The following is a 24,867-nucleotide window of genomic DNA, read 5'->3' on the forward strand; positions in this document are numbered from 1 at the left end:
GAACCCCACTTTTTGTCAGTATTGGCCATATAAATAACGTATAGCTATTCCATAGAAACAGGAGTCACACTGAGTGTAGCTTAACTGAGGAATACATTCTGTTTCTTCCAAGCCATCCTGGAAACATACACTCAACTCTTTCTCCCAGTACAGAAGTACCACATGATCTCCTGTTAGCTATGGCCCTGCTGTGATCAAGGGTTGTGCATTTTACTGAACGGATTATATATAGCCTGGGGGTTGTAGGTTGCAACAACTTGTCTTATAGCTGCTGTATATGAAAAGGCTTATTCCTTGTATGTTGTATAGAATATAGAAACTCAAGAGAGTTCAAAGAGATTTTAGCTTCTTAAGTAAAGTGTCTCTCTCTGTGGGTAGAATCCTTACTTTCTCTTCCAATGCCTGTCAAAGTTTAAAATATAAGAGCTCTCCTTAGTCTCTTTATTTAATTGCTACTTATATATTCACCACTAGATGGAAGTATAGCTACACCATACTACAGAAATAGAATCGTGTTCCTGTGTGTAACTGTACAGAGTGCTGTCTGCCGAATAACAGTCCTAAAAACACCTCAGCGGAGCTCGAGTCATTTTAGTGGAACCCAAACCACAGCATCACAGAGTGTTCTTCCTACCCAACATGCCTGATGAAACACACATGCTGTATGCTGCCTCTGCAAAGTGAGGATGCCTTTGGGGACCCCCTTCTATCAGCCATAAACAAACACTTTATTATTTCAAACTCAGATGGAGCATTTAATGTCAGATTAACACTGGTTCCTTGTGACAAAAGGAATCACAGAGTATACGTAAAAAGAAGCACAGCCCTTCAGAGTTGATAAATAACTAGGATAATTCTCAGTGATAAATAGGGAGATAGACATCATATGACTTATGTATTTTATTCATTTATAGGATAATTCTCTGCCTTTACATTCCATGCAGCACGCACAACTATTACAACATGGCATAGGTCAGAAATGCTTATCAAACACCAGCATCAGGGCAGCTACTCATGGACTTTGAAACAAAGATATCAAGAGGCATCATGCTCACGAGTGTGCCAACAGATATAAACATCACGGTTTTCCACATAGATTTGATAGCAAACATGTCTAAAAGGAGCTCTCTATTCCCCTAAAAGCAGATTTATAGAATTATGTCTGCAAAAAAGCCATCTGTTTTTAAAAGCATACAGTCAAGATAAAATACTGCATTTAAAAATCCTACAATTATTAAAACTGAAGAAATTTAAAAAATAATTTGCACATTTATGGTCTCTCCTTATAGAACATTCTGTTTAACCTTTAGTCTTTAAACCTTTAGTCATTTTCATTTTCAGGTTCTCATGCACTATCCCACTGATGCTGTGCTTAGGGTTACAGTTATTACTTAGCTATTTCCGGTAATACCCACAGTGTGCTAGTTTTCCAAACAGAGAAGGAGGTGTGACCCCTGCTCTGAGAAGCCCACAATGTAGACATGGGGGTTGTTCAATTGCTCCCCAAAGAAGTTGTAACTGAAATGTAAAAAGACTTATATTGTTCTCTCTCCCTACACACATACAGACATAATTTTGGGCCTAGACTAACAAACAAGTATCTAGGAGCTAATCCCTAGAGGGCCTCTCTTTCCAATTCTCCAAACTGACCTGCAGTATAAATCCAATTGGAATCCATCCTAAAGCTATAAAAGCTGCAAAACCCTGTTTACAGAATTCTACCTCCCACTGCTGGGGATTAGATAAGAGCTTCTAGCACTCTTAAAGCAACCCAGAGAGAGCAGGTGGTAGAACAGAACATGGTAAAAGACAATGCAGATGACAGAATGGCCACAGGAGAGCAGCACTGTGGAATCTTTCTTTAAAGAGGGAGTGTAGCAGGTTGAGGCAATGAGTGCTAGAAGATCTCTCTGGATAGGTCCAGAAAGAAGACATGGAAAGAAATCTCTTCCTGACCTTTAAAAGCTCTACACTGAGAAATCCATCCTCAGTTATAGTGGAGACAAAACACACAAAACTGACATCAGAGACTACAGAATTTTACTTCCAATGCTGACGAGTGTGTGAGTCCCTCTGTCTGACGGGGGGCTGTTGATGCATTAACCAGTAGTGTAGGAAACAATAAATAATCCTGCAGAGCTGGCGTCCAGGTGCTCAGACATTAAGCCACTGAAAATCCTTCTTCGGGAACAGTGTTCCATGAAACACTGAAATGCAGTCCTGTGCAATACAATGAATTTGCTATTACAACTTTATAGAAGTTTAGTCTATTAACTTTTACTCTGCTGTTTAGAGGAATCTGCCCAAGGACCAGAAACCCTATCTTCATCACATATGCCCTAAGAAATAAAAACAACTAGCTGTCCATTAATGAGTCAAGTGCTATGTCCACATTAACGAAGCATAAGCTTGTCCAAATACAGACCAGCATCAGTCCCCAAAAGCCATCCCAGAGTTCATGCTGAAGGATCATCATGGCCCTAAGACGGCCATCTCATTTTTAAATCAACTAAATGGGTTCACTCTCAATATTTGTTTGCACAATGGCTTAGGTCACATTACCACATATCAGGGCTGCCTGCGAATCTCCAGGGGCTCATGACCACATATAACAGGCAGCACTTAGAGCCGATAAGTCAAATCAGCTCTGAAGCCACACGGCCTGCTTCATACAAGAAGTCAGAAAACCACAGATGTCACTCTTACTGCCTGCAGAAGACCAAGCTTGGAGCAGTGGCACCTTGTGCCAACCCCATGAAAGCACAGCATTATTACTAGGGGGGTTCACTCTGCCTTCCTGGACGGGAAGTCCATTAACCTCTATGGTATGGCAGTGATGGGAGATGAAGCATTCTACAAAACAGCGGTTTTCTTAAGAAAAAGGAAAACAGGGTCATGCTGAAAATCTGTGTGGCTCTACTATGATCTTAGAGGATGGCAGATCACAGGATCTCTCTCCAGAGAGAATGTATACATCTTTTCCTACCTTTTAAGAAAGGGGCAGCCAGAGTATCACGATCAGTGCCCATGTCTTTTCCAGCCAGGAATCCATCCTTGGAGCTTTGCTGCCTTGGGAGATAGCCTCTGGACTCCTTGTGGTGTTCAAAGAACTCACAAGGTTTAATTCTTCTGCTACAAGCATGAACAAAGTGCAGGTAAGTAAAAACATTTGGCGGAACTCTCTCACTGTAAACTCAAACCACAGCGGCTTTCTTAAGCCACAGAGAAGGCAGCTAAAGAAAAAAAAATGAAGAGTTGAAACATTTTAGAGAAAGCTCCAGGCAGCAAGGGGAAACACGCTGAATGGGAATATAATTTTGATGCATTGTTAACAATTAGGCTGGGTGAACAGCTTGGAAAGAACATGAACCTGCTCCTCCCAGCCAGAGTAGCACAGATGGGACTCTGGCAGGCTCCAACGTAACACCACGCTGGGGCGTTACAATGCTGCACTGCATTGTGAAGATGATGCATGAGAACTGGTGAGGTGACTCCAGTGTGATTGAGTTCTGGTTTGGTCACCGGTTTTAGCAACCGTGGTCCACAGCTCACTCATGATGTGTACAGGTGGGGGTTAGGTGATGGGGAGAGCAAAAGCGAGCGTAAAATAATAGTGTGGTTGCAAGGCAAATCATTTCTTTGTGTAAGTGAAAAAAAGTGGGGCCAACTGATGATGGCAGGTCTGGGGAGCTGGAATCAGAGTCTGGAACACAGAAGGAGAGTAATGCTCAAGTGGAAAGAGAGAGTCATTTAGAGGCAGAGTAGCATGTTATTTTATATTTGTAGACAAGGTGGTGGAACAGAGAATGTCTGGCCTAGGGAACTGCTTAGATTCACAGGGGCAAAAGCTTTGGCACTGCCAAAATGCACAGCAAGTGCCCAAGCATGGGCACAATGTCAAACACACACATGCTCCACATCTGTCTGGCCCTCCTCCCTCAAGCTGCAGCAGGAGTCCACACACGGTATTGCCTGTACTCAAGGGTGTATCCCACTGGCTACTGCCCATGATATGAATGATTCCTCCAGGCCTGTGCTTCTGCATGCTCACCTTTCTCTGACTTCCCTGCTGGCTTATTAGCTGGGCAAACCTGCCCTGAACTTCTGGAGAATTTCCCAAACAGCACTTGCTCGACAGCTGGGTTTTCAACCACTCTCCTCTGTCTGGCTCAGGAGCACTCTGTATCCAGCACAGGGATGTATTGATCACCCAGTTGTGTGTTAAGAGTGACTTTACCCCTAGGAGATACTGGCAGGGACTTTGGAAGGTTCAGGGGAAGGGATGATCCTTTCCTTTGGAGCACTGAGCAGGGGTCATTTGGTAGCTCAGATGAGAACAGATTGCATGATCAAGAGGATTCAGGGGGGAGGTGGCAGGGACCCTGGTGTTTCTCAGCCCTTCCTGTTCTTTCTCTATGCAACAATTTTTGCTTATTCAAGTGAAACGGAAAAGTATTTCAGCTCTGTGAGAAGTAGCTCAGCAGTGCTGGCCCTGACCTTGTGAGCCCCATCTCTGTAAGCACCGACCCTCACAAAATCTACATTCACCTCAAGGCACCAATGGGCGATCCTCACCCACAACGCTAATGATTCCACGCTCACATACCCCCAGTCATCAATTTAAAGCATTTCTTTGCCACATGTTAATTTATCAGGTTCTGTGGTTAAAAATAGGAGCAAGTACTAGGCAAGCCAGTGTGGGAGTGAACTTTGCCTCTGAGTTAAAGACTGGCAGCACCTCACTCTAACACTTTTCTCATCATGCCCTTGTTCTCCCCCTATAATTACCTACAAGAACTGGTTTGGTACCCAAAATGCAAAGCATGCTGGAGACAACTCCTACCCCAGCCAATCTGAAATTTAAGAACGCCTCAATTATCACATTCCTGTCGCACATCCAGTGAGCCAAACTGGAGACAGAATTAAAAAGCCTTCAACTGATTCCAAGTGTCACAATATGGCAATGCTATATCATGAGGTGACATTAGTGTGTGATATCATTGCATCAGGATGAGATGATGCAATTCATTGACATTTTTTTTTAATCATACCAAGACAAATGTAAAGGACAAGAATGTGTTGCATTTGGCCCTCTCACCTCTAGCACCTCCCTGCCCAAACAAACCTTAAAGCTACCACTGCTTACCTGTTACTTTCACTCGGATGTAGTGACCGATAGCAGTCTGGTTATTTGCACTGGCTCTGCACTGGTAACTACCGCTGTCTGAATGGCTGACATTATGAATCTGTAGGAGCAGAGACAAGCTGACCCTTGCTTGGGGATTTAAGCTCTTTGTTGATAGCAAGCGTTCCAGCTCTTTGCCAACTTTAGCACAGCTCCTTTGATTTTCCACCAGTTTACACCAGTAGGCCTTCAGATCTGAAGACTGTTTCTGTTCATGCCACACTGTGCAATTCAAGGTCAGGGGATCTCCTTCTTTAAGGATAAGGATGGTTGATGGGTAAATGATTTCAAGCACGTCACATCCTGGGGAGTAAGAGAGCAGACCCATTAACTGGAGAGGCTATTGTATGAGCATTAACCTGCCTAGTATCTTTCAGGTCACTTGTAAACTCTTGGGGCAGGGATTGTCTCATACTCTGCATGTACAGCCCTTAGCACAAGGAGGCCCTGACCTTGGTTAATGGCTCCAGGTGCTGTTGTAATACAAACAATTAATAACTTGGCTTTTCCCATAACCTCAGTGTTTCTTGGCAGCCCTTCTGCGGAACTGTGTGAGGAGGGATATCACAATACCCCACAATACCACAATGGCCCCACCTACGAGGTCTAGAGCATGCAGGTTGGCCAAATATTTTCTGCCAAGGACAGCGTCAACTGAAAATCGTGTTTGATAAATGTCAGCTTTCCTCAAAAAAAGTTTACTTTCATTAGAAAACCTAAAAGCCCAACATTTTCAATTTTCAGTAGTTTGACTGAAAACTTTTGTTTTTTTTCAAAAGAACAATCACAATGTTTCACAGGAAAATTAAACCTTTTTCTAGCCAGCTCTAGATATTCCTCCTTCTGAGGTCAGAGTTCAGCTTATCTCTCAGGTTATGTCCACACTGCAAGTGAAAGGTGTGATTGTAGAATGGATAGGCAAACCCACCTTAACTTTAATCTAGCCAGCAGTGGTAACAATAGCAGTGTAGATGTGGGGATACAGCTTCAGCAGAGGCTAGCAACCCAGGGTCCCTGGAGGGCTTATACTCTCCTTGCTGGCTAGTGCTTAAGCCTGTGCCCCCCATGCCTACCCTGCTATTGTTACCCGTACTAGCTAGATTAAAGCTAGCACGGGTATAGAGCTACAATCACACCTTTCACTTGCCGTGGACACACACTCTCAGTCACTGTGCCAGTGAGCTAAATTTACCAACGGAGAAGACATGAGGAGACAGACATGATTCAGAGTCTGTCTAGGAAGGGTATTGAGATACACCCCTCCTTTTCCATTCCCCAGACAGCTTCTCTCTTCAGTATAGAAAACTAACTTGTAGATTGGTCTTGAAAAATGACGGCAACATGCTACGTCTTGCCTGGCTTGGTCTTACCTGTAGAGCCCTAGTGGATACAAAATTTGTATCCGCATCCAAGCCACGATCTGCAAACATGGTCCATGGAAAACCCCCGATTTGCAGGGCTCTACTTACCTGCAGCTTTTATTCCGAATGCTGCCCACAGGAGAGCCACAATAAGGCTGCTTCTTCCACGCCCAATCAGCCAACTCCTGATCCTCATCACTTTCTGGAATACCATCAGATTGAAATCTCAGACAATTATCAGCAGACCCCTTTCCTCTCACAGCAAACAAAGAGCATTAGAAGCCTCTTCTGCCTTTTATGAGCTGCCAGGAAAGTACAAGCCTTCCCACACTAGTTACATGCTCACTGGTTAAAGCACACTGCCACTTACCCTCACTTGAACAGACACCACAGTGCAGAAATCTTCTTAAAGAGACAGAAGACCATTAACACTCACACATGCATGCAGAAAATCACACCTCCCTAGAACGGAGCAAAATAATCATCACTCTAATTTGCAGTGGTTTTAATGACATTTAAGAAATTCTCAAGTATTCAGCCATATTCTCTATAGCTTCTCTTCCTTTTCAGCATGGCTTGGTACCAGCCATTTTTATCAAATTACTTGTATAGCTTGTTGAAGAGGAGCTGTGAACCCCCAGCAAAATGTCTTTAGAAATAAAATAATCCTAGTTTACTCCATCCCATTCATTATCATTTAGCACAGAAGGCAGACTTCTGAACTTGAACGTCCTGAGTATGAAATTTTGACTTAAGTGCTATTGTTTTCATATTCTGGGGGCTTCAGGGAGTGAGGGAGGAAGAAAGAGAACTAAAAATTATTAGGGCTGTCAAGCGATTAAAAAAATTAATTGCTATTAATTGCATGATTAATCGCACTTTTAAACAATAATAGAATGCTATTTATTTAAATATTTTCAAATATACTGATTTCAATTACAACACAGACTACAAAGTGTATAGTGCTCACTTTATATTTATTTTTGATTACAAGTATTTGCACTGTAAAAAAACAAAAGAAATAGTATTTTTAAATTCACCTAATACAAGTGAATGTACAAATGTAGAATTATGTACAAAAGATAACTGCATTAAAAAATAAACAATGTAAAATTTTAGAGCCTGCAAGTCCACTCAGTCCTACTTCTTGTTCAGCCAATCGCTAAGACAAGTTTGTTTACATTTGCAGGAGAGAATGCTGCCCACTTCTTACTTACAATGTCACCTGAAAGTGAGAAAAGGTGTTGGCATGATACTGTTATAGCTAGTGTCGCAAGATATTTACGTGCCAGGTGCGCTAAAGATTCATATGTCCCTTCATATTTCAACCATCATTCCAGAGGACATGCGTCCATGCTCATGACGGGTTCTGATCAATAACAATCTAAAGTAGTGCAGACTGACACATGTTCATTTTCATCATCTGAGTTAGATGCCACAAGCAGAAGGTTGATTTTTTTTGGTGGTTCGGATTCTGTCGTTCCTGCATCAGAGTGTTGCTCTTTTAAGACTTCTGAGAGCATGCTCCACACCTTGTCCCTCTCAGATTTTGGACAGCACTTCAGATTCTTAAACCTTGTGTTGGTTAGAAATCTCACATTGATTCTTTCTTTGTGTTTTGTGAAAACTTCAGTGAAAGTGTTCTTAAAATGAACTAGATGTGCTGCGTCATCATCCGAGACTGCTATAACAAGAAATGTATAGCAGAATGCGGGTAAAACAGAGTAGGGGACATACAATTCTCCCCCAATGAGTTCAGTCACAAAAAAATAATGCATTAATTAAATTTAATGATCATCATCAGCACAGAAGCATGTCCTCTGGAATGACGGCTGAAGCATGAAGGGACATACTATTGTTTAGTGTATCTGGCCCGTAAATACTTTGCAATGCCAGCTACAAAAGTGCCATGCAAATGCCTGTTCTCACTTTCTGGTGACATTGTAAATAAAAAGAGGGCAGCATTATATCCTGTAAATCTAAACAAACTTGTTTGTCTTAGCGATTGACTGAACAAGAAGTAGGACTAAGTGGACTTGTAAATCTTCAGAGCCTACATTGTTTTGTTTTTGAGTGCAGTTATGTAACCAAAAAAATCTACATTTGTAAGTTGTACTTTCACGACAAAGAGATTGCACTACAGTACTTTTATGCAGAGAATTGAAAAATACTATTTCCTTGGTTTATTATTTCTCAGTGCAAATATCTGTAATAACAAATAATATGTACTTTGACTTCACTTACAATATAGAATACAATATATATGGAAATGTAGAAAAACATTCAAAATATTTAATAAATTTCAATTGGTATTCTATTGTTTAACAGTGCAATTAAAACTGCGATTAATCAGAATTAATTTTTTTAATTGTGATCAATTTTTTTGAGTTAATCATGAGAGTTAACTGCGATTAATCAACAGCCCTAAAAATTGTATGTACCAAATATAGGGCACCCATTTGTATCAGCCTAATGTTGAGGGATACTAGGCCTCTGATCCCTAATACAGAACATATGCTTCCCTTCTAGCTAGGAAAATATAAATGTCTTATTAAAAGATTCTATTGCCTACTACAGAAAAAAGACAAGGGTTTAAATGATATAGAAAAAGTTTTCTGAATCTAAAACCTAGTTAGAGAAATGTGTGAAATCTTGAACTCTGAGTTCACTCATCTCTTCTGATTAGCAACACCCTCTTCCAGAAGCAAGGATGAGCACATCTCAAGAAGTTCTGAGGTTTGGTATGGAAAAGTATCCAGAAGTGGGGACTTCCCTCCCACTACCGGGCTCAATAAGCCATATACAAGAACAAAACCAGGCTGGGAATCTTGGCTTTTGTAAGTTTGCTAGAACTAATAATTTCCAGCTGAGCTAGAAACATGGCAAGAACTGCTCCTCTCTCAGTATATTTCAGCTATTCTGCTCTTGATTAGAACCAGGGTGAACAGAGAGGTGTGAAAATGACAACCATGTATCCAAACCCCAGAGAAGTTTCCATGATGCAAAGGTTTGGGGTAGTTCCTACATTACCCAAACCACCTCGCATATCCCTAACTAATTCTAATGGTTCCAACTCAGTAATGATGCACTGCTTGGCAAGGGCCCCCATGGTCTTTGTGTGTCAGAGGGTTTTTGTTTGTTTTGTTTTACTGTAGACGCTAAGTAGTAGAGTAATTCCAATCTCATCTTCTTCACTAAGAATTGGCTCAGTGCAGTTTAAACTGTCTGATGGCCCAGGTAACATTTTACAAAATATTTGATTAATTTTAGTTACAGAGCATAAAAAAAGAGATGCTCTTTCAATAGCTTTTTAAAAGGTGGTGGTGAATGTGTATGTGTGTGTGGGGTATCAGTGAAGCCATGGCACAGTTTCAGTAATTCATAAAGGCAATCAAGACCATAGACTGTATTAGCAGAGGGTAGGTCAGCCTCCCATACTCATTCAGAGTATGAGGGCTTGGCTACACTTGCAGGTTTGCAGCACTGGGAGTTACAGCTGTCTTCGTACAGCGGTGTAGGGAAAGCACTGGCCCTACACACCAGCGCTGCAGTGTGGCCACATTTGCAGCTGTATTGGGAGTGGTGCATTATGGGCAGCTATCCCACAGAGCACCTTGTCCCATTTTGGCACTGTGGGTTGTGGGAAAGGGGCGGGTCATTCTGCTTCCTGTCCCAACGCCCCGTGATGCATCGCTTCACATCCCAGCAATCCCCGTTTTTAGGTAATAGGTAATAATTGGAGATATACCAATCTCCTAGAACTGGAAGGGACCTCGAAAGGTCATCGAGTCCAGCCCCCTGCCTTCACTAGCAGGACCAATTTTTGCCCCAGATCCCTAAGTGGCCCCTTCAACGACTGAACTCACAACCCTGGGTTTAGCAGGCCAATGCTCAAACCACTGAGCTATCCCTCCCCCCTCCTTCCACGTTTGGCACCATCTTGACTTTCTCAACAGTTTCTGTGCAGCGTGATTTCTGTGGGAAATGGAGCCCGAACTGCTGAGGAGTATGCTGACGAGTCTTGCCAGCACATCACGTTTGGCAGCTGAGCTATTCCTTAAGATCCAAAGTGATGAGGAGTCCGACGATGATAGCGAGTCACCTGATGCGTACGACACGAAATTGCTTCTGGCATTCATGGAAATGCTCAGCACTGTGGAACGCTGCTTTTGGGCTCAGGAAACAAGCACTGAGTAGTGGGATCACATCGTCATGGAAGTCTGGGATGAGGAGCAGTGGCTGCAGAACTTTCGGATGAGAAAAGCCACTTTGATGGGACTGTGTGCTGAGCTCGCCCCCACCCTGCGGCGCAAGGACACGAGATTGAGAGCTGCCCTGCCAGTGGAGAAGCGGGCGGCTATTGCAATCTGGAAGCTGGAAACTTCAGACAGCTACCGATCGGTCGCGAACCAGTTTGGAGTGGGAAAGTCGACCGTTGGAATCGTTTTGATGCAAGTTTGCAGGGCCATTAATTGCATCCTGCTAAGAAGAACCGTGACTCTGGGGAACGTGCAGGACATTCTGGATGGCTTTGCACAAATGGGTTTCCCTAACTGTGGAGAGGCAGTAGATGGGACGCAGATTCCTAATCTGGCACAACCCCACCTAGCATCCGAGTACGTTAATCGGAAAGGGAATTTCTCTATGGTTCTCCAGGCGCTTGTGGATCACCGTGGGCATTTCATTGACATTAACACAGGCTGGCCTGGAAAGGTGCATGATGCACGTATGTTTCGGAACACTGGCCTGTTCAGGAAGCTGCAGGCAGGGACTTTTTTCCCAGACCGGAAGATCACAGTAAGGGACGTCGAAATTCCCATTGTGATCCTTGGAGACCTCGCTTACCCGTTAAAGCCTTGGCTCATGAAACCGTATACAGGGAAACTTGACAGGAGCAAGGACCAGTTCAACTGCAGGCTGAGTCGGTGCTGAATGACTGTGGAGTGTGCTTTTGGCCATTTAAAGGGGCACTGGCGATCTCTGTATGGGAAGCTAGACTTGGGGGAAAGCAACATCCCTGCGTTTATATCCGCGTGCTGTACCCTCCGTAATATTTGTGAAGGGAAGGGTGAAACATTCAGCCAGGCATGGACCTCCGAGGTTCAATGCCTGGAGGCTAAATTTGCACAGTCAAAGAGCAGGGCTACTAGACAGGCCCAGCACGGGGCTGCAAGGATTAGGGATGCCTTAAGGGAGGAATTTGAGGCTGAAAACCAACACTAATGTTTGGTGCCTTGCACGGGAGTGAAGTGCAGTGGTTACAATGTTAGTAGGAATCTGTTTTTCCTAAGCTGATTTGCAGTGCCTGTTTCTTTCCTGGGCTAAGGTATCTTTACTTTCTGCAATAATAAAGACTGTTTTCAAAGCCAAGAATTCATTTATTGAAAAGAAAATAACTTTATTGACAGAGATTCAGAGGGGTAGCCGTGTTAATCTGGATCTGAAAAAGCAGCAAAGAATCCTGTGGCACCTTATAGACTAACAGATGTTTTGGAGCATGAGCTTTCGTGGGTGAATACCCACTTCATCAGATGCATGTAGTGGAAATTTCCAGGGGCAGGTATATATATGCAAGCAAGCTAGAGATAACGAGGTTAGTTCAATCAGGTTGATGGTGGGGTGGAAGCTGTTAAAATCGTGGTGGAATTTTTCCAGAGTCTCCTTCCCATGGGTCCAGATGATGATGATGTCATCAATGTAGCGTAGGTAGAGAAGGGGCGTGAGTGGATGAGAGCTGAGGAAGCGTTGTTCCAGGTCGGCCATAAAAATATTGACATATTGTGGGGCCATGCAGGTGCCCATAGTAGTGCCACTGATCTGGAGATATATATTGTCATCAAATTTGAAATAGTTGTGTGTGAGGATAAAGGCACAGAGTTCAGCAGCTAGTTGTGCTGTGGCATCATCAGGGATACTGTTCCTGACAGCTTATATTCCATCTGTGTGTGGGATGTTTGTGTAGAGAGCCTCTACATCCATGGTGGCTAGGATGGTGTTTTCTAGAAGGTCACCAATGCATTGTAGTTTCCTCAGGAAATCAGTGGTGTCACGGAGAAAGCTGGGAGTGCTGGTGGCATAGGGTCTGAGTAGAGAGTCCACATATCCAGACAGTCCTTCAGTGAGAGTGCCAATGCCTGAGATGATGAGGCGTCCAGGATTTCCGGGTTTCTGGATCTTGTGTAGTAGATAGAATAACCTTGGTCGGGACTCTAAGGGTATGTTGATGACATCAACATATGCTACATTGATGACATCTTCATCATCTGGACCCATGGGAAGGAGACTCTGGAAAAATTTCACCATGATTTCAACAGCTTCTACCCCACCATCAACCTCAGCCTGGACCAATCTACACGGGAGGTCCATTTCCTAGACACCACAGTGCAAATAAGTGATGGTCACATTAACACCACCCTATACCGAAAACCTACCGACCGTTATGCCTACCTACGTTATGCCTACCGTTATGCCTCCAGCTTCCATCCCAGGCACATCACACGATCCATTGTCTACAGCCAAGCACTGAGGTACAGCCGCATCTGCTCTAACCCCTCAGACAGAGACCAACACCTACCAAATCTCCACCAAGCATTCTCAAAACTACAATACCAACATGAGGAAATAAGGAAACTGATCAACAGAGCCAGATGTGTACCCAGAAGCCTCCTACTGCAGGACAAACCCAAGAAAGACACCAACAGGACTCCACTGGCCATCAGATACAGTCTCCAGCTAAAACCCCTCCAACACATCATCAGGGATCTACAACCCATCCTGGACAATGATCCCACACTTTCAGAGGCTTGGGTGGCAGGCCAGTCCTCGCCCACAGACAACCTGCCAACCGGAAACATATTCTCACCAGTAACTGCACACCGCACCACAGTATCTCTACCTCAGGAACCAATCCATGCAACAAACCTCGATGCCAACTCTGCCCACATATCTACACCAGCGACACCATCACAGGACCTAACCAGATCAGCCACATCATCACCAGTTCATTCACCTGCACGTCCACCAATGTAATATACGCCATCATATGCCAGCAATGCCCCTCTGCTATGTACATCGGCCAAACTGGACAGTCTGTACGGAAAAGGATAAACGGACACAAATCAGATATTAGGAATGGCAATATACAAAAACCTGTAGGAGAACACTTCAACTTCCCTGGCCACACTATAGCAGACCTTAAGGTGGCCATCCTGCAGGAAAAAAACTTCAGGACCAGACTTCAAAGAGAAACTGCTGAGCTCCAGTTCATCTGCAAATTTGACACCATCAGCTCAGGATTAAACAAAGATTGTGAATGGCTTGCCTTCTACAAAACCAATTTCTCCTCCCTTGGTTTGCACACCTCAACTGCTAGAACAGGGCCTCATCCTCCCTGATTGAACTAACCTCGTTATCTCTAGCTTGCTTGCATATATATACCTGCCCCTGGAAATTTCCACTACATGCCTCTGACAAAGTGGGTATTCACCCACGAAAGCTCATGCTCCAAAACGTCCGTTATTCGATAAGGTGCCACTTCTTTGCTGCTTTATTGACAGACACACAACATTTTGGGAACCTAAAAGGGCAGGGCGATGCGGTGGGGAACTGTACAGTCACAGGTTTGAATATGTCCTGTCTGGAGTGCTGTGCAATGACTGCTGCACTTCAGGATGCCTATACTGCATGGTGATGGGAGTTGAGTGCAGAGGGTAAGGGTCGTAGTTCTCAGGGCTGGTTGGTAAACGTACAGGTGTTGGAGGCAGCTGTGGTAAGAACCTGGATGCTGGGGAAGGAGGTTTTGAGCTGACACTGGGGCACAAGGGAAAGAGCTTTGGGAGGGGAGGGGGAGCCAGCACGGTAGTGCTCTGCTTGCATGGCTACGAGCGCCTGGATAGAGTCCGCTTGTCGTGCTAGGATGCTTATCAGCTGCTTTGTGTTTTTCTTCCTGGCTGCTGCATTTTTCTGGCAGATCCTGCTTTCCCTTTCCCTCCAGTCCTGCACTTTTTGATTCTCTCTGGCAGAGTGATCCATAACTGCTTGCAGCAAGTCGTCTTTGCTTTTTCGTGGTTGCTTCTGGAGGTTTTGGAGTCTTTGAGCTGTTGATAACACGGGCAGCCAAGAACTCAAGGTTGCTTGTGGAAAGGCAAAAAAGGCAACACTTAACAGAGGCAGCATTATTTATATCTCAGACAGTTATTCCCACACAGTGAAGGAGTTTACAGTCTTCACTTTAGCATAATTTTCCCATACCAAAGAGAGCGCACATAACCCACAGGAGCCCCGAAATGGTGAGTAAGGGGGACTGATTGCTTCAGAGCTGTGCTGGGGTTTCTGTGGGAAACTGGGGAAAGCAAACAGCTGCAGGGGGCACCTACACTGAACACTCTCCCAACATTTTCCACAGGAGTTGATCCTGGAAGATATCTCGCTGCTGCGGGTCTTCTACAGCAATGCGGATTCCGCCCTGGCCCCTATGCAGCTTGCCTGTGTGCAGCAATGGTCCCCCCACCCCTCGTGGCACAGTGGCACGGACGCATTAGCCTGACTGGGACAAGGACCACAGTGGCTCTCCCTATAAACTTGCACAAGCGCATTGCCCACCCTCTGGCTGAAACTTTTGAAGAGATTACTGAGGCCGATTACCGCGACGTGATAGACCACATCAGTGGGCTATTCCACATCTAGGCATGCATGCATGCAGCCCTAACCCTCCCTCCTCTCCCGAAACATTTCCATCCTGAAAATAAAAGCCGCTTACCATGAACCCGCTCCTCTGCTTGTCCTTCACCAAGTACCAGCTGCTGTGACTGGCTATCTTCCTCCTGGGTTGAGAAGAGCTCCTGGCTGCATGCCTCCTAGGACTCTGGGGTGTCTCCCCCTACCCCAGTAGACTCACTCTCAGTTTCCTCCTCCTCCCCCCCTTCTCTTCCCCCCCCCACTCTGAAGTATCCATCGTAGTCCTCAGATTGGCGGTGGGGTCACCCCCAAGTATCGCGTCCAGCTCTTTGTAAAACTGGCAGGTCGTGGGAGCAGCGCTGGAGCGGCGGTTTCCCTCACAGGCTTTGGAATAGGCACTCCGCAGCTCCTTCACTTTAACCCTGCACTGCACCGTGTCCCGGTCATGGCCCCTTTCCAGCATGGCCCTTGATATCTGCCCATAGGTATCGTAATTCCTACGGCTGGAGCGCAGCTGTGACTGCACAGCTTCCTCCCTCCAAACACTGATGAGGTCCATCAACTCACCATTGCTCCATGCTGGGGCTCGTTTGGCGCGTGGAGCCATGGTCACCTGGAAAGATTCACTGATTGCGCTCCACACCTGGCTGAGCAAACAGGAAGGGGATTTTTAAAATTCCCAAGGCATTCAAAGGGTGGGTCACCTGAGGCCAGGGCAGTAGAGTTCAAACTGATGAGCAGAGTGGCTGAACAGGCATTCTGGGATACGTCCAAATACCTCTGGAGGCCAGTAACAGCGCTTTTGGTGGCCACACACTGGCGGAGCAGCGCTGCAGTCGTTATTCCCCAGGCAGAGGTGGAGTACAGCCAGTGCTGTAGCCAGGGAGATGCAGTGCTGGATGTGCCTTGTAAGTGTGGACGGTGAGTGAGTTGCAGCGCTGTAAAGCCACCACCAGCGCTGCAACTCTCCAGTGTAGCCAAGCCCTGAGAAATAAAATCCTCTACTCAGCAAAGTAGTTTGCAACAGCAAACTAATTGTAAATGACTTTAATGCTGGTGAAAGCTACCAGATTGACAGCCCTTGAAACAGACTTCCTCTGCCAAAAGTGCAAAGAACTCCCTCACCAGCGCTGCAACTTTCTGATGTAGACAAGCCCTAAGACTCTCCCACGTTGCTCTTCCTATCCACCCTTCATTGTGCCTCAGTATTGCCCTAAAGGGGCTACTTCTAATCTGGACAAAGGGACTTACTGTCTAGGGCCCATTAAATCCTAGGTCTCTGCTGAGGGTGCTCACCGAGATAATCAACTGTGACTATGATGTAGTCATGTGGATACACATCCGATAGAAACCCAACTGAAAAGTCTCACTCTCTCCACACAAACCATTCTACAGACATCAGAAGGTTAAAAACCTTTAAGCTTCTAGAGACCCAGACTAGATTCAAGCTGGCAACTTCATGATATACTTTGCTTTGTATCCTATTACTGCTCTCCTGAGCCATCCACTTTCCCATATAGCTGTTGGATTTTTGAGTGAAGCAGGAAGATGTCAGGAGTAGCATGTGAAATTTAAACATGCCCAGCTTATTTTATATGGAGCTACAAAAAAAAATATATTCAATCAACCAGTTCTAATCCTCAACTAAAGAAATGAACACAAAATTCTATTCCTTCACTCCCTTGAAATAATGAATTCTTGTTTGTTTTAAGGCAAATAAAATCTTTTTAGATTCATCAGTACTTGTAATTATTCAGTCATAGTAAAGAGTGGGATGAGTGCATTTTGTGCCCAAGATGTATGTTTTCATGACAGATTTGCAAGGCAAGGGTATATTAGACAGGAAACGACCTACAATATAAGATAGTCTAGTCTTTCTCCTTGCCATTATGGGATTGCTCCAGACAACATATTCTCCAGTGTGTTCATGTATTCCATGATTTTTCTGCTCTGCAGAATCTTTCCATTCAGAAAAAATATTAAGGTTCCAGTACTTCTGGATAGTGTGCCACACCAGAGATGTAAAATGGCACCTATTTATCATAAAACTAGAGTTAGCTTCAAAGCCTAACGTTAAGTATTTAAATCCAGTCACTTTCAAATTACTTTGCTCCAAAAAGTGTAATCGTTAGAGCTGGTTGGAACCTTTGTTGTCAAAATGAAATTTTGGCAAAATGTCCTGTTTTATCAAAGCCAAACTGTTCCATGAAGACATATTGGTTTCCATGAAATGTTCATCAGGAAGGTTTTTTGAGGGAAAGGGCAGGAAGAGAGACACTCTAGTTGAATAGCTGAGCTGAGTCATTAGAGTACTGGCCAGGGAGGTGGAAGACCCAGGTATAGGCCTCAGTGGAACACAAATTTTGAAACTCAAAAGTTGCCATCAAATAGACTTGTCCTCCTCCAGTCAGCTCTAGTAATTATAAAGTGACTAATAGACAGTTAAAAGCTAAACAGATTTGTCCCAGACTGTTGTATGTGTGCCCATATGAGATGATGGAGTCTGAGTCTGGAACTTCTCAATCCTGAATAATGGAGTTTATTTTGCTTACATTGCCGTGAAGACAACGTACCCTCCAATGTTTTTATCCTGGAAAGGAGGAGAGTATATTTTAAAAAAGATCAAATGTTGTGAGTGAAAAACAGCATAACTACCTGGATATAAACATAACCTTAAAATTGAATCCTTTCAGATGATGCAGACGCAACCACCATGACAGATGGTGAGCTGGGTTGTACAGTTATACATTTATGTGATCATAGTACTGAGATTCCACCTACTGTCTTAAAAAGGCAATTCAGGTATCTAGATGCATATGCTAACCAAGACCATGACAAGCTCAAATCTTCTTGAAATCTAAAAGGTGGTATTGATACTATAAAACTGCTACTCCCCAATTTAACCATTGATTCACTGGGACTTTTTTTTTAATAAAGAACCACATTGATCAAGCAACTCATTGGTTATTTTCACGTCTTGATTTGTGAGTTTCTTCCCTTTCAGTCAGCGTGCCTCTGCTCTGGGGAGAGCTAGCACCTGCATCTAGAGTCTGCAGGCTACAATCAGCCTGTACCGCCTCCTCATCACCTCCCCTGTCCTAACTGCAAACAACAGAGGGTTTGTTCCTATGATCACCATACTGCATGTGGTGTCAGACACAAGCCTTTCAAAACCACAAAGATGACACTAGCTAATGAAGTGCAGGAACTCTCCTCCCCCACATTTCTATTAGCAGCTCAACACAGTAGGTGCACTGCCACGCATTACATCAAAAACAAAGCCAAATATCAATTCATCTAAGATGTTCAAAGATAAGACAGGAAATTAGTGCTGAAGGGGCTGCAAAAAGGTCACCTCATCACCTCCACAACCACGTAGACTTTCCAGTGTGTCCACAGTGCTGAGAGAATCCAGGTCAAGTTACTTCTTGTGGCAGGACTTCAAGGCACCCAATAGGAATTCTACCCCAAAATAAGACACATGGTACATTTCATTTGCACATTAGGACCTAGCATGCTCTTCTGGCTCACAGTTATTTCTGCATGAACAGTGCATAAAGGAAATACGGATCTGGAATTGGGAACAAGCAATCAACTTTGTCCTCGGTTTTGCCCTTGGATGCATCGATGTCTTCTCTATATGCGCTGGAAACCAGAACCATGGGAAGCTACACTCATGCCTAAGGTACCACCATCTAACCCAGCTATAGCAATTTCAGTTCTGTGCGTGCTGGGTAAAAGGGAGCTCCTCGCTGGAATTCATTCTGTTCTGTCATTGCACTCTGCAGCTCAGCAAGGAGCTGCCTGGGGGAAGATAGCATATTCTTTAGGCAAAGTCCTTTCCACCAGGTATAAGGACCTAACATTTCATTACCCCTCACATCCAAAACTTAAGGGAGTTTTAACTAAAATGACCAAAATGTTCACACTGGCATGGTGGGTATCAACCATACAAATAAGGTTGGATTCATTTTCTCTTCCTCCTTCTCACCAGTACGTGGCATCAGATAGCTCCTTTCCCTATCATCTTCAGACCACAGACCATACCAGTGCCAGAGAGGAGAAGAGCAGTATTCAGGGGAAAAGAATTCCGAAGGCAGAAGCCCTCAGTGAAAAACATCCTGCGTTCCGCTCTCCCAATCCAATATATCAGGGTAGCCGAGCAGTTCTGATAGAATCATAGTCCTGCATGCAGACTGAAATTTCATCTCTCTCTCTTGCATACACACACACATACACACACACACACACACAGAGTAACAATGACAGATTGTCAGGAGATTTGAAGACGCCACATGCCTGGTTCAATGATAGAACGCTGACTAGACAAAGATTGAGTTTTATATTTTATTTATATATATAGATCATTAACTAAGCCAACACCTCAGACTAAAATAAAGCTATACAGATGTATTATAGAAACATTACAAATATCTAAATTAAAAAGATTAGATTAAAATCCCCAAACTCATAAATTTATATCCAATAAACAATCCTTAGCCAATAACCTAAAAAAATGCTGCTGGGGCCTATAGTCCTCAAATAAAAGCCAATTCAATATTTATACAGTTTGTTCAAAGAAGAACAAATAGTGGAGAAAGCAACTTCCATTTTAATTCACTAAGACATAAAACTAGAAACGCAAAGGAACAGCTTTGCCAGTCTTTATTTTATACCAAAGTTTTTGCTCCCCTCCTCCAAAGAAACGGTCATAGAAAATGTTTCAATAACATTTATAATAAAAATTTTGAGGCTAACCCCAATTTGTTATATCTGGGTAACCAAAAACTTAGGTGGAAATGACATTTCTCAAGGTTAGATATGTAGCTTCTTTTAACTCAAACATGAACACCTGTGGGACTTTACAGAGTAAATCGTTATTTGACTCATAGCTACTCTCAGCCTGGTTACGTGCCACTCCTCTGTAGGCTTTATAAGAGCTCATTTATGCTCTAACACCCACTCATTCATACACACACCACTAAAGATGCACATTCATATCCATATGAAGTGTAACTGTAGCCATGCTGGTCCCATGACATTACAGAGACAAGGTGGGTGAGGTAATCTTTTCTGGGACCAACTTCTGTGGTAAGAGAGACAAGTTACCTCACCTACCTTGTCTCTTTTAATATCTGGTCAACACGGGCGAGGTGTGATTCCTCCATTGGGGAAGCTGTGCACACCTGGATTGTGGTCCTGCCTGCAGGCCCAACCTCACTCAGCCTCCTCCCCCAGAAGTCCCGCCCATGCTCGGCCGGCTCCCTGAGATACACCCCCTCCAGCCACTGATTCCTCTTCGATCCCCCTGTCCCCATGCCCCCCCACCCACTGCTCATGCCACTTTGCCCCCTCCCCTAGACCCCCTTCCACCTGCCCGGCCACTCACACACATGCTCCTCTTTGCCCCCTCCCATGACTCCGCCCACCGGCCAGCCAGCCACTCACCGTCCATGTGCGCCTCTTCACCCCCTCCCCCAAGGCTCCCATGCGGGCAGAGTGGGCGGGAAGAGGATGAGCATGACCGAGGCCATGGCTGGCTACCCTTTCGGCAGCTGCACACTCCAAAGGCGGTGGGCAGGCTGTTTGGGGACACTTAGCCTCCCTGGTCTCTTATACCCACCGCCTATGCTCGTCAGACAAGCACACTGTCAAGTTATCTGGAGTGGCTCATGACCGTGAGTGCGAACTACAGGACAGACGGTTAAGAAGCAGGGCACAAATCTCAAACTAGATTTCACCAGTCAAATATTGAGTGTGAACTTCTCAAGCACCTTAACAGCCTCAACATGAAGTCAGATAGTCCCCTTGTTAATTTCAGTTTACATTTTTGCCAAATTATTATGTATAAAAGTTAAAATAAGGCCATTTTGTTTTAGTAAAAGGACAAGGCAACCTCCATTTTGGGTCAGGTGCTTATTCCTCAGTACCTACAAAAGGCGGAAAAATGGGAAGAGCAGGAATCTGACCTTGCCTAGCAACAGCTCCCTATAAAGACCAATGAGGATTGGGGCCAGGGGCACTGGCTCTTGAGCTTTTAGCTGTCAAAGGTTCAGGTATTTAGCTCTCTCTCATAGTGCAGTACAATCTTGGCACTGGCTATTACCTGCAGTAGTTACTCACTAATTAAGTTGGGGTTGTTTGTTTGTGGTTTTGGGAAAGCAAACTTGCATACACAGACCTGGTCCAATTATTTAGATCAATCATGCAGTCAGGATGACACAAAGCGGGTTAGGGTGGGAGTTAAGATAGGGATACGTACCTGTCTGTTTCATCTGTCATCCACGGTCGGTGTTCATCGCTGGCTTCTGTCATCTGGATCTTGCAGCCCCTTCTTCGTTGATGTCTGTAAAGGTAGAAGAACATCTGGTATTATAAGTGCATGTGTGTGCCTGTGTGTTATTCTGAATCTCCAGAATCATTAATCCATCCTTTCCTTTTCCATCATAATCCTTTCCCTTCCTTCCTCTCCCCTTAGCAAATAAAGTGTTGTTGGTTGTTTTACATTTGTGCGTGCATTATTCATTTAGGGGTCAGCTCTGATAGATGGGCTTAAAAAGGGGACTCAGTGGGAGATAAACTGTAAGGTTCCCCAAGGTCTTCTTATGCGATCAGCCTAGAGAGATAAAAATCCTTATGCCCTTAGGCACTCTGGTCTATCTTGCCACCCAGGCAAGCCAGCCTTTGTGACAGAGGTTCCCTTACACCAAAAATCACAATATTCAGGTTATTCCCAGTCCCAAAGAACCAGTCATTTAATTCCAGGTCAATTATACCTTAGATCTGTTACCAAAGACAACTCTTGTAACCAACCCTGTAATAAACTAACTAGAGATTTATTAACTAGGAAAAAGAAATAGGATAGTTTTTCAAGGTAAAAGCAGGTAAACATACTCACGCAAATGAGTTATAGTCTTAAGTTTCAAAAGGTAACAGAAGCTGCTATAATGTGAAAGCTCTATCTATCCTTTTGGGCTAACCGAAGCTAAGCAGGTTGCGGATCCCTTGCTTATGCTTAGAAAGACTGCTCTCTCCAAATTCCGAGAAGCACAGTAAAACAGTTCCTTCTGGTCAAGGATTTTTATCCCCTTCCCCCAGAACTCAAACTGATGGGACAGGTGTTGGAACCTGTCTCCTCTTCATGGGGGAAGGGGTGGGGAGAATCAACAAAGTCTTTGTTTTTGACATTTCACAATGGCTCATTTAGTTTCAGTGGGCTTTCTTGTATGCAGGACTAGCACTTTACATTAATGTTTCTTTCCTGTTCGTTGAGTTACGTAGTTAGAGGTTTACCATGCAAACACTCCACATAACTTTATACTATGGGCTACAGATGTTATAAGTGAGATCAATACATTTAGCATCCTACAAGTATTTCATCGTCTAAACACTGAACACATTCTTATAAACTCACCATCTATTTTAACAATGCTAACACACAGGTGAGCCAGACTGGTTGCTATTTATGCATTTGTCTGTGTTCAATGAGACCTAGGGCCCTTGGCATGAGCTGGCACCTGGTCTGCCATCATCACACACGTCTCCTATTTGACAAAATAAAAATTCAAATAAAAACTTAAATCCTTAAATGGCAACACAAGCTCTTCATCCTGACAGCGCTTCTCAAATCTTCCTGGAATATTGCTTGCCTGTAGATGGTGGATTTTCTCAGCTTCTGTTGGTGTTTAGTTTACTAGCTGGTCTCCTGGATTCTGTCAGACTCACCTGTGATAAATCTTAGTTGCTGGCTATTATTGGGTTCCATCAACCCATCGCTGGCCAGCCTCCAGGGAAGGAAAAATAGATCTTGCTTATGTGATGACCACGCTCTTGGGAAACACACCAAGGATTGAACAGGGGACCGCCAGAGATAAATGCATGGGCTGTACAGTTTGAGCTAAAGAGCCATGACTTGGTAGCTGAGGGCTGTAACAACTCATATCTTCTGTGTATTGGGCACAAAGGTGGGTCTGTACACTCAACAGTGGGTTACATTGAAATCACATGGCTTCTGACCCACCGCGACATGGACTTCAAATCACCTTACACCACGACTTTAAAGTGGCATGCCCACACCACCTCTTCTGACCTACCTGGCTGAATCAGAATAAGGCATTTCCCTGGAGCTGTTAGGCATTTCACCCAATGTGGATTTATTATTTCATCTTTCACAACAATCAAGTCGAAATCTGGGAGATGTCTTGTAGAAATCTGGAAAAAAAAATCCAGCAGACTCAGCAAGTTTCTAACTGAACATTGCAGAAAGTAAATTGTCTATTTATCAGTCCCAAAATATCAGATTGATTAGGTCAGTTTGATGATGCTGGTCACAAGATCTTCTGATCATGAACTGCTTAAAGGTTGAACAAAATTGCTGACCATCTTTTAGAAGCTGTAATTTTAAAAAATCTATTATATTCAAAACAAAACCAAAAAAAATGTAAAATAAAACTTAAGACTGAATTCTAAGTCTTAATTGCAAACACACCCATTTATGCATCTACTGCTGCATGTTATTTCCTTTAGTCTCAGGACAAGTGAATTAGCAAAAGTCTTTTTTTCAATGCAATTATTTCTCCTTATTTTCCATTGACCTGAGCAGAAATCAAAATAGCTGTCCAAATGACACTTATTATAAAAGGAGAAAAAGACATTTCTTTATCTTACTACAAATCTGGATTTTTAAATTCTCAGAGGACCCCACCATTAAATAGTCATTGCACTACAAAGACCAGAAAAAAAAATTATCAGAAGATATACATGAGAAAAATAAGTGGAAACAACGTTTTTCATAGAGTCATAGATTCCCAGGCCAGAAGGGACCACTGACTGCATAGCACAGGCCATAGAACTTTCCCAAAATAAGTCTTGTCTGTACTAGAGCACATCTTTTGGGAAAACATCCAGTTTTGATATTTAAATTGCCAGCAATGGAGAATCTACCATGACCCTCTGGGTAAACTGGAACAATTATTAATTACCTTCTCTGTTTAAAATGTACAGCTTATTTCCAGTCTGAATTTGTCTAGTTCAACTTCCAACCACTGGATCTGGTTATATCTCTGTATGCTAGATTAAAAAAACCTGTTGTCACATATTTGTTCCCCAAGTAGGTATTTATAATCTGTTGTCAGTCACTCCTAAATCTTCTCTTTGTTAATCTAAAGAGATTGAGCTCTTTGAGTCCATCACTATAAGGCATGTTTTCTAATCCTTTAATCATTCTCATGGCTCTTCTATGAACCCTCTCCAATTTATCAACAACTTTCTTGAATTGTGAACAATAGACCTGGACACTGCTGTGCTGGGTTGGATCACAGAAACCCCCTTGGGGCTGTCAACTGATGTGCCAAGACTACTTCAGCCCCTGTTTTCCTGTCTGGGCAACTTGGCACTTCAATGCCCTGCCTGGTTTGAGCCAGACCTGCTAGCCTGCTGCAAACCCAGATCCAGGTCTGAACCACATCCCCTAACGGCTATAGGCTTAAAGTGAAAGCAGCTTAAGAAGTGTTCCTGTCTTTAACACTCAGATGCCCAACTCTCAATGGGGTCCAAACCCCAAATAAATCCTTTTTACCCTGTATAAAACTTATACAGGGTAAACTCATAAATTATTCACCAGTTTCTTTCAGATATTCTGGGGGG

The 24,867-nt window shown here is 43.8% G+C and overlaps 2 protein-coding genes across 4 annotated transcripts in view; one reads left to right on the plus strand and one right to left on the minus strand.

Moving 5' to 3' along the window:
• PDZK1 (PDZ domain containing 1) overlaps window positions 1–24,867 on the plus strand; it is a 368,881-nt gene that overhangs the window by 319,434 nt on the left and 24,580 nt on the right. The gene's annotated exons all lie outside the window — the stretch shown is intronic.
• LOC115659848 (CD160 antigen-like) lies at window positions 931–23,625 on the minus strand. Of its 3 annotated transcripts, XM_030580565.1 has the most exons (6): window positions 23,316–23,625; window positions 21,485–21,568; window positions 6,655–6,748; window positions 5,147–5,488; window positions 2,987–3,132; window positions 931–2,220 (listed from the first exon to the last, which is right to left on the minus strand). In XM_030580565.1, the coding sequence occupies exons 3-5, from the start codon at window positions 6,740–6,742 to the stop codon at window positions 2,990–2,992; spliced, it is 573 nt and encodes a 190-aa protein (XP_030436425.1). In that variant the 5' UTR covers window positions 6,743–6,748; window positions 21,485–21,568; window positions 23,316–23,625; the 3' UTR covers window positions 931–2,220; window positions 2,987–2,989. The 3 variants fall into 3 exon arrangements, 2 of the variants coding, with proteins under 2 accessions (XP_030436425.1, XP_030436417.1); XR_004002659.1 differs by lacking the exons at window positions 21,485–21,568; window positions 23,316–23,625 and adding an exon at window positions 6,917–6,993; XM_030580557.1 differs by lacking the exons at window positions 21,485–21,568; window positions 23,316–23,625 and having other exon boundaries at window positions 6,655–6,834.

Source organism: Gopherus evgoodei, chromosome 1 (assembly GCF_007399415.2).
Source record: "Gopherus evgoodei ecotype Sinaloan lineage chromosome 1, rGopEvg1_v1.p, whole genome shotgun sequence".
In the NCBI taxonomy this organism is placed as follows: Eukaryota; Metazoa; Chordata; order Testudines; family Testudinidae; genus Gopherus; species Gopherus evgoodei.

Excerpts from the sequence above, each read along its gene's own strand:
- LOC115659848 (XM_030580557.1), bottom strand. The coding sequence starts at position 6,760 with ATGGTATTCCAGAAAGTGATGAGGATCAGGAGTTGGCTGATTGGGCGT. Across the intron at positions 5,489-6,654 it reads ATTCGGAATAAAAGCTGCAG|GATGTGACGTGCTTGAAATC; the intron begins GTAAGTAGAGCC and ends CTTACTCCCCAG. Across the intron at positions 3,133-5,146 it reads CATCCGAGTGAAAGTAACAG|CAGAAGAATTAAACCTTGTG; the intron begins GTAAGCAGTGGT and ends TCATGCTTGTAG.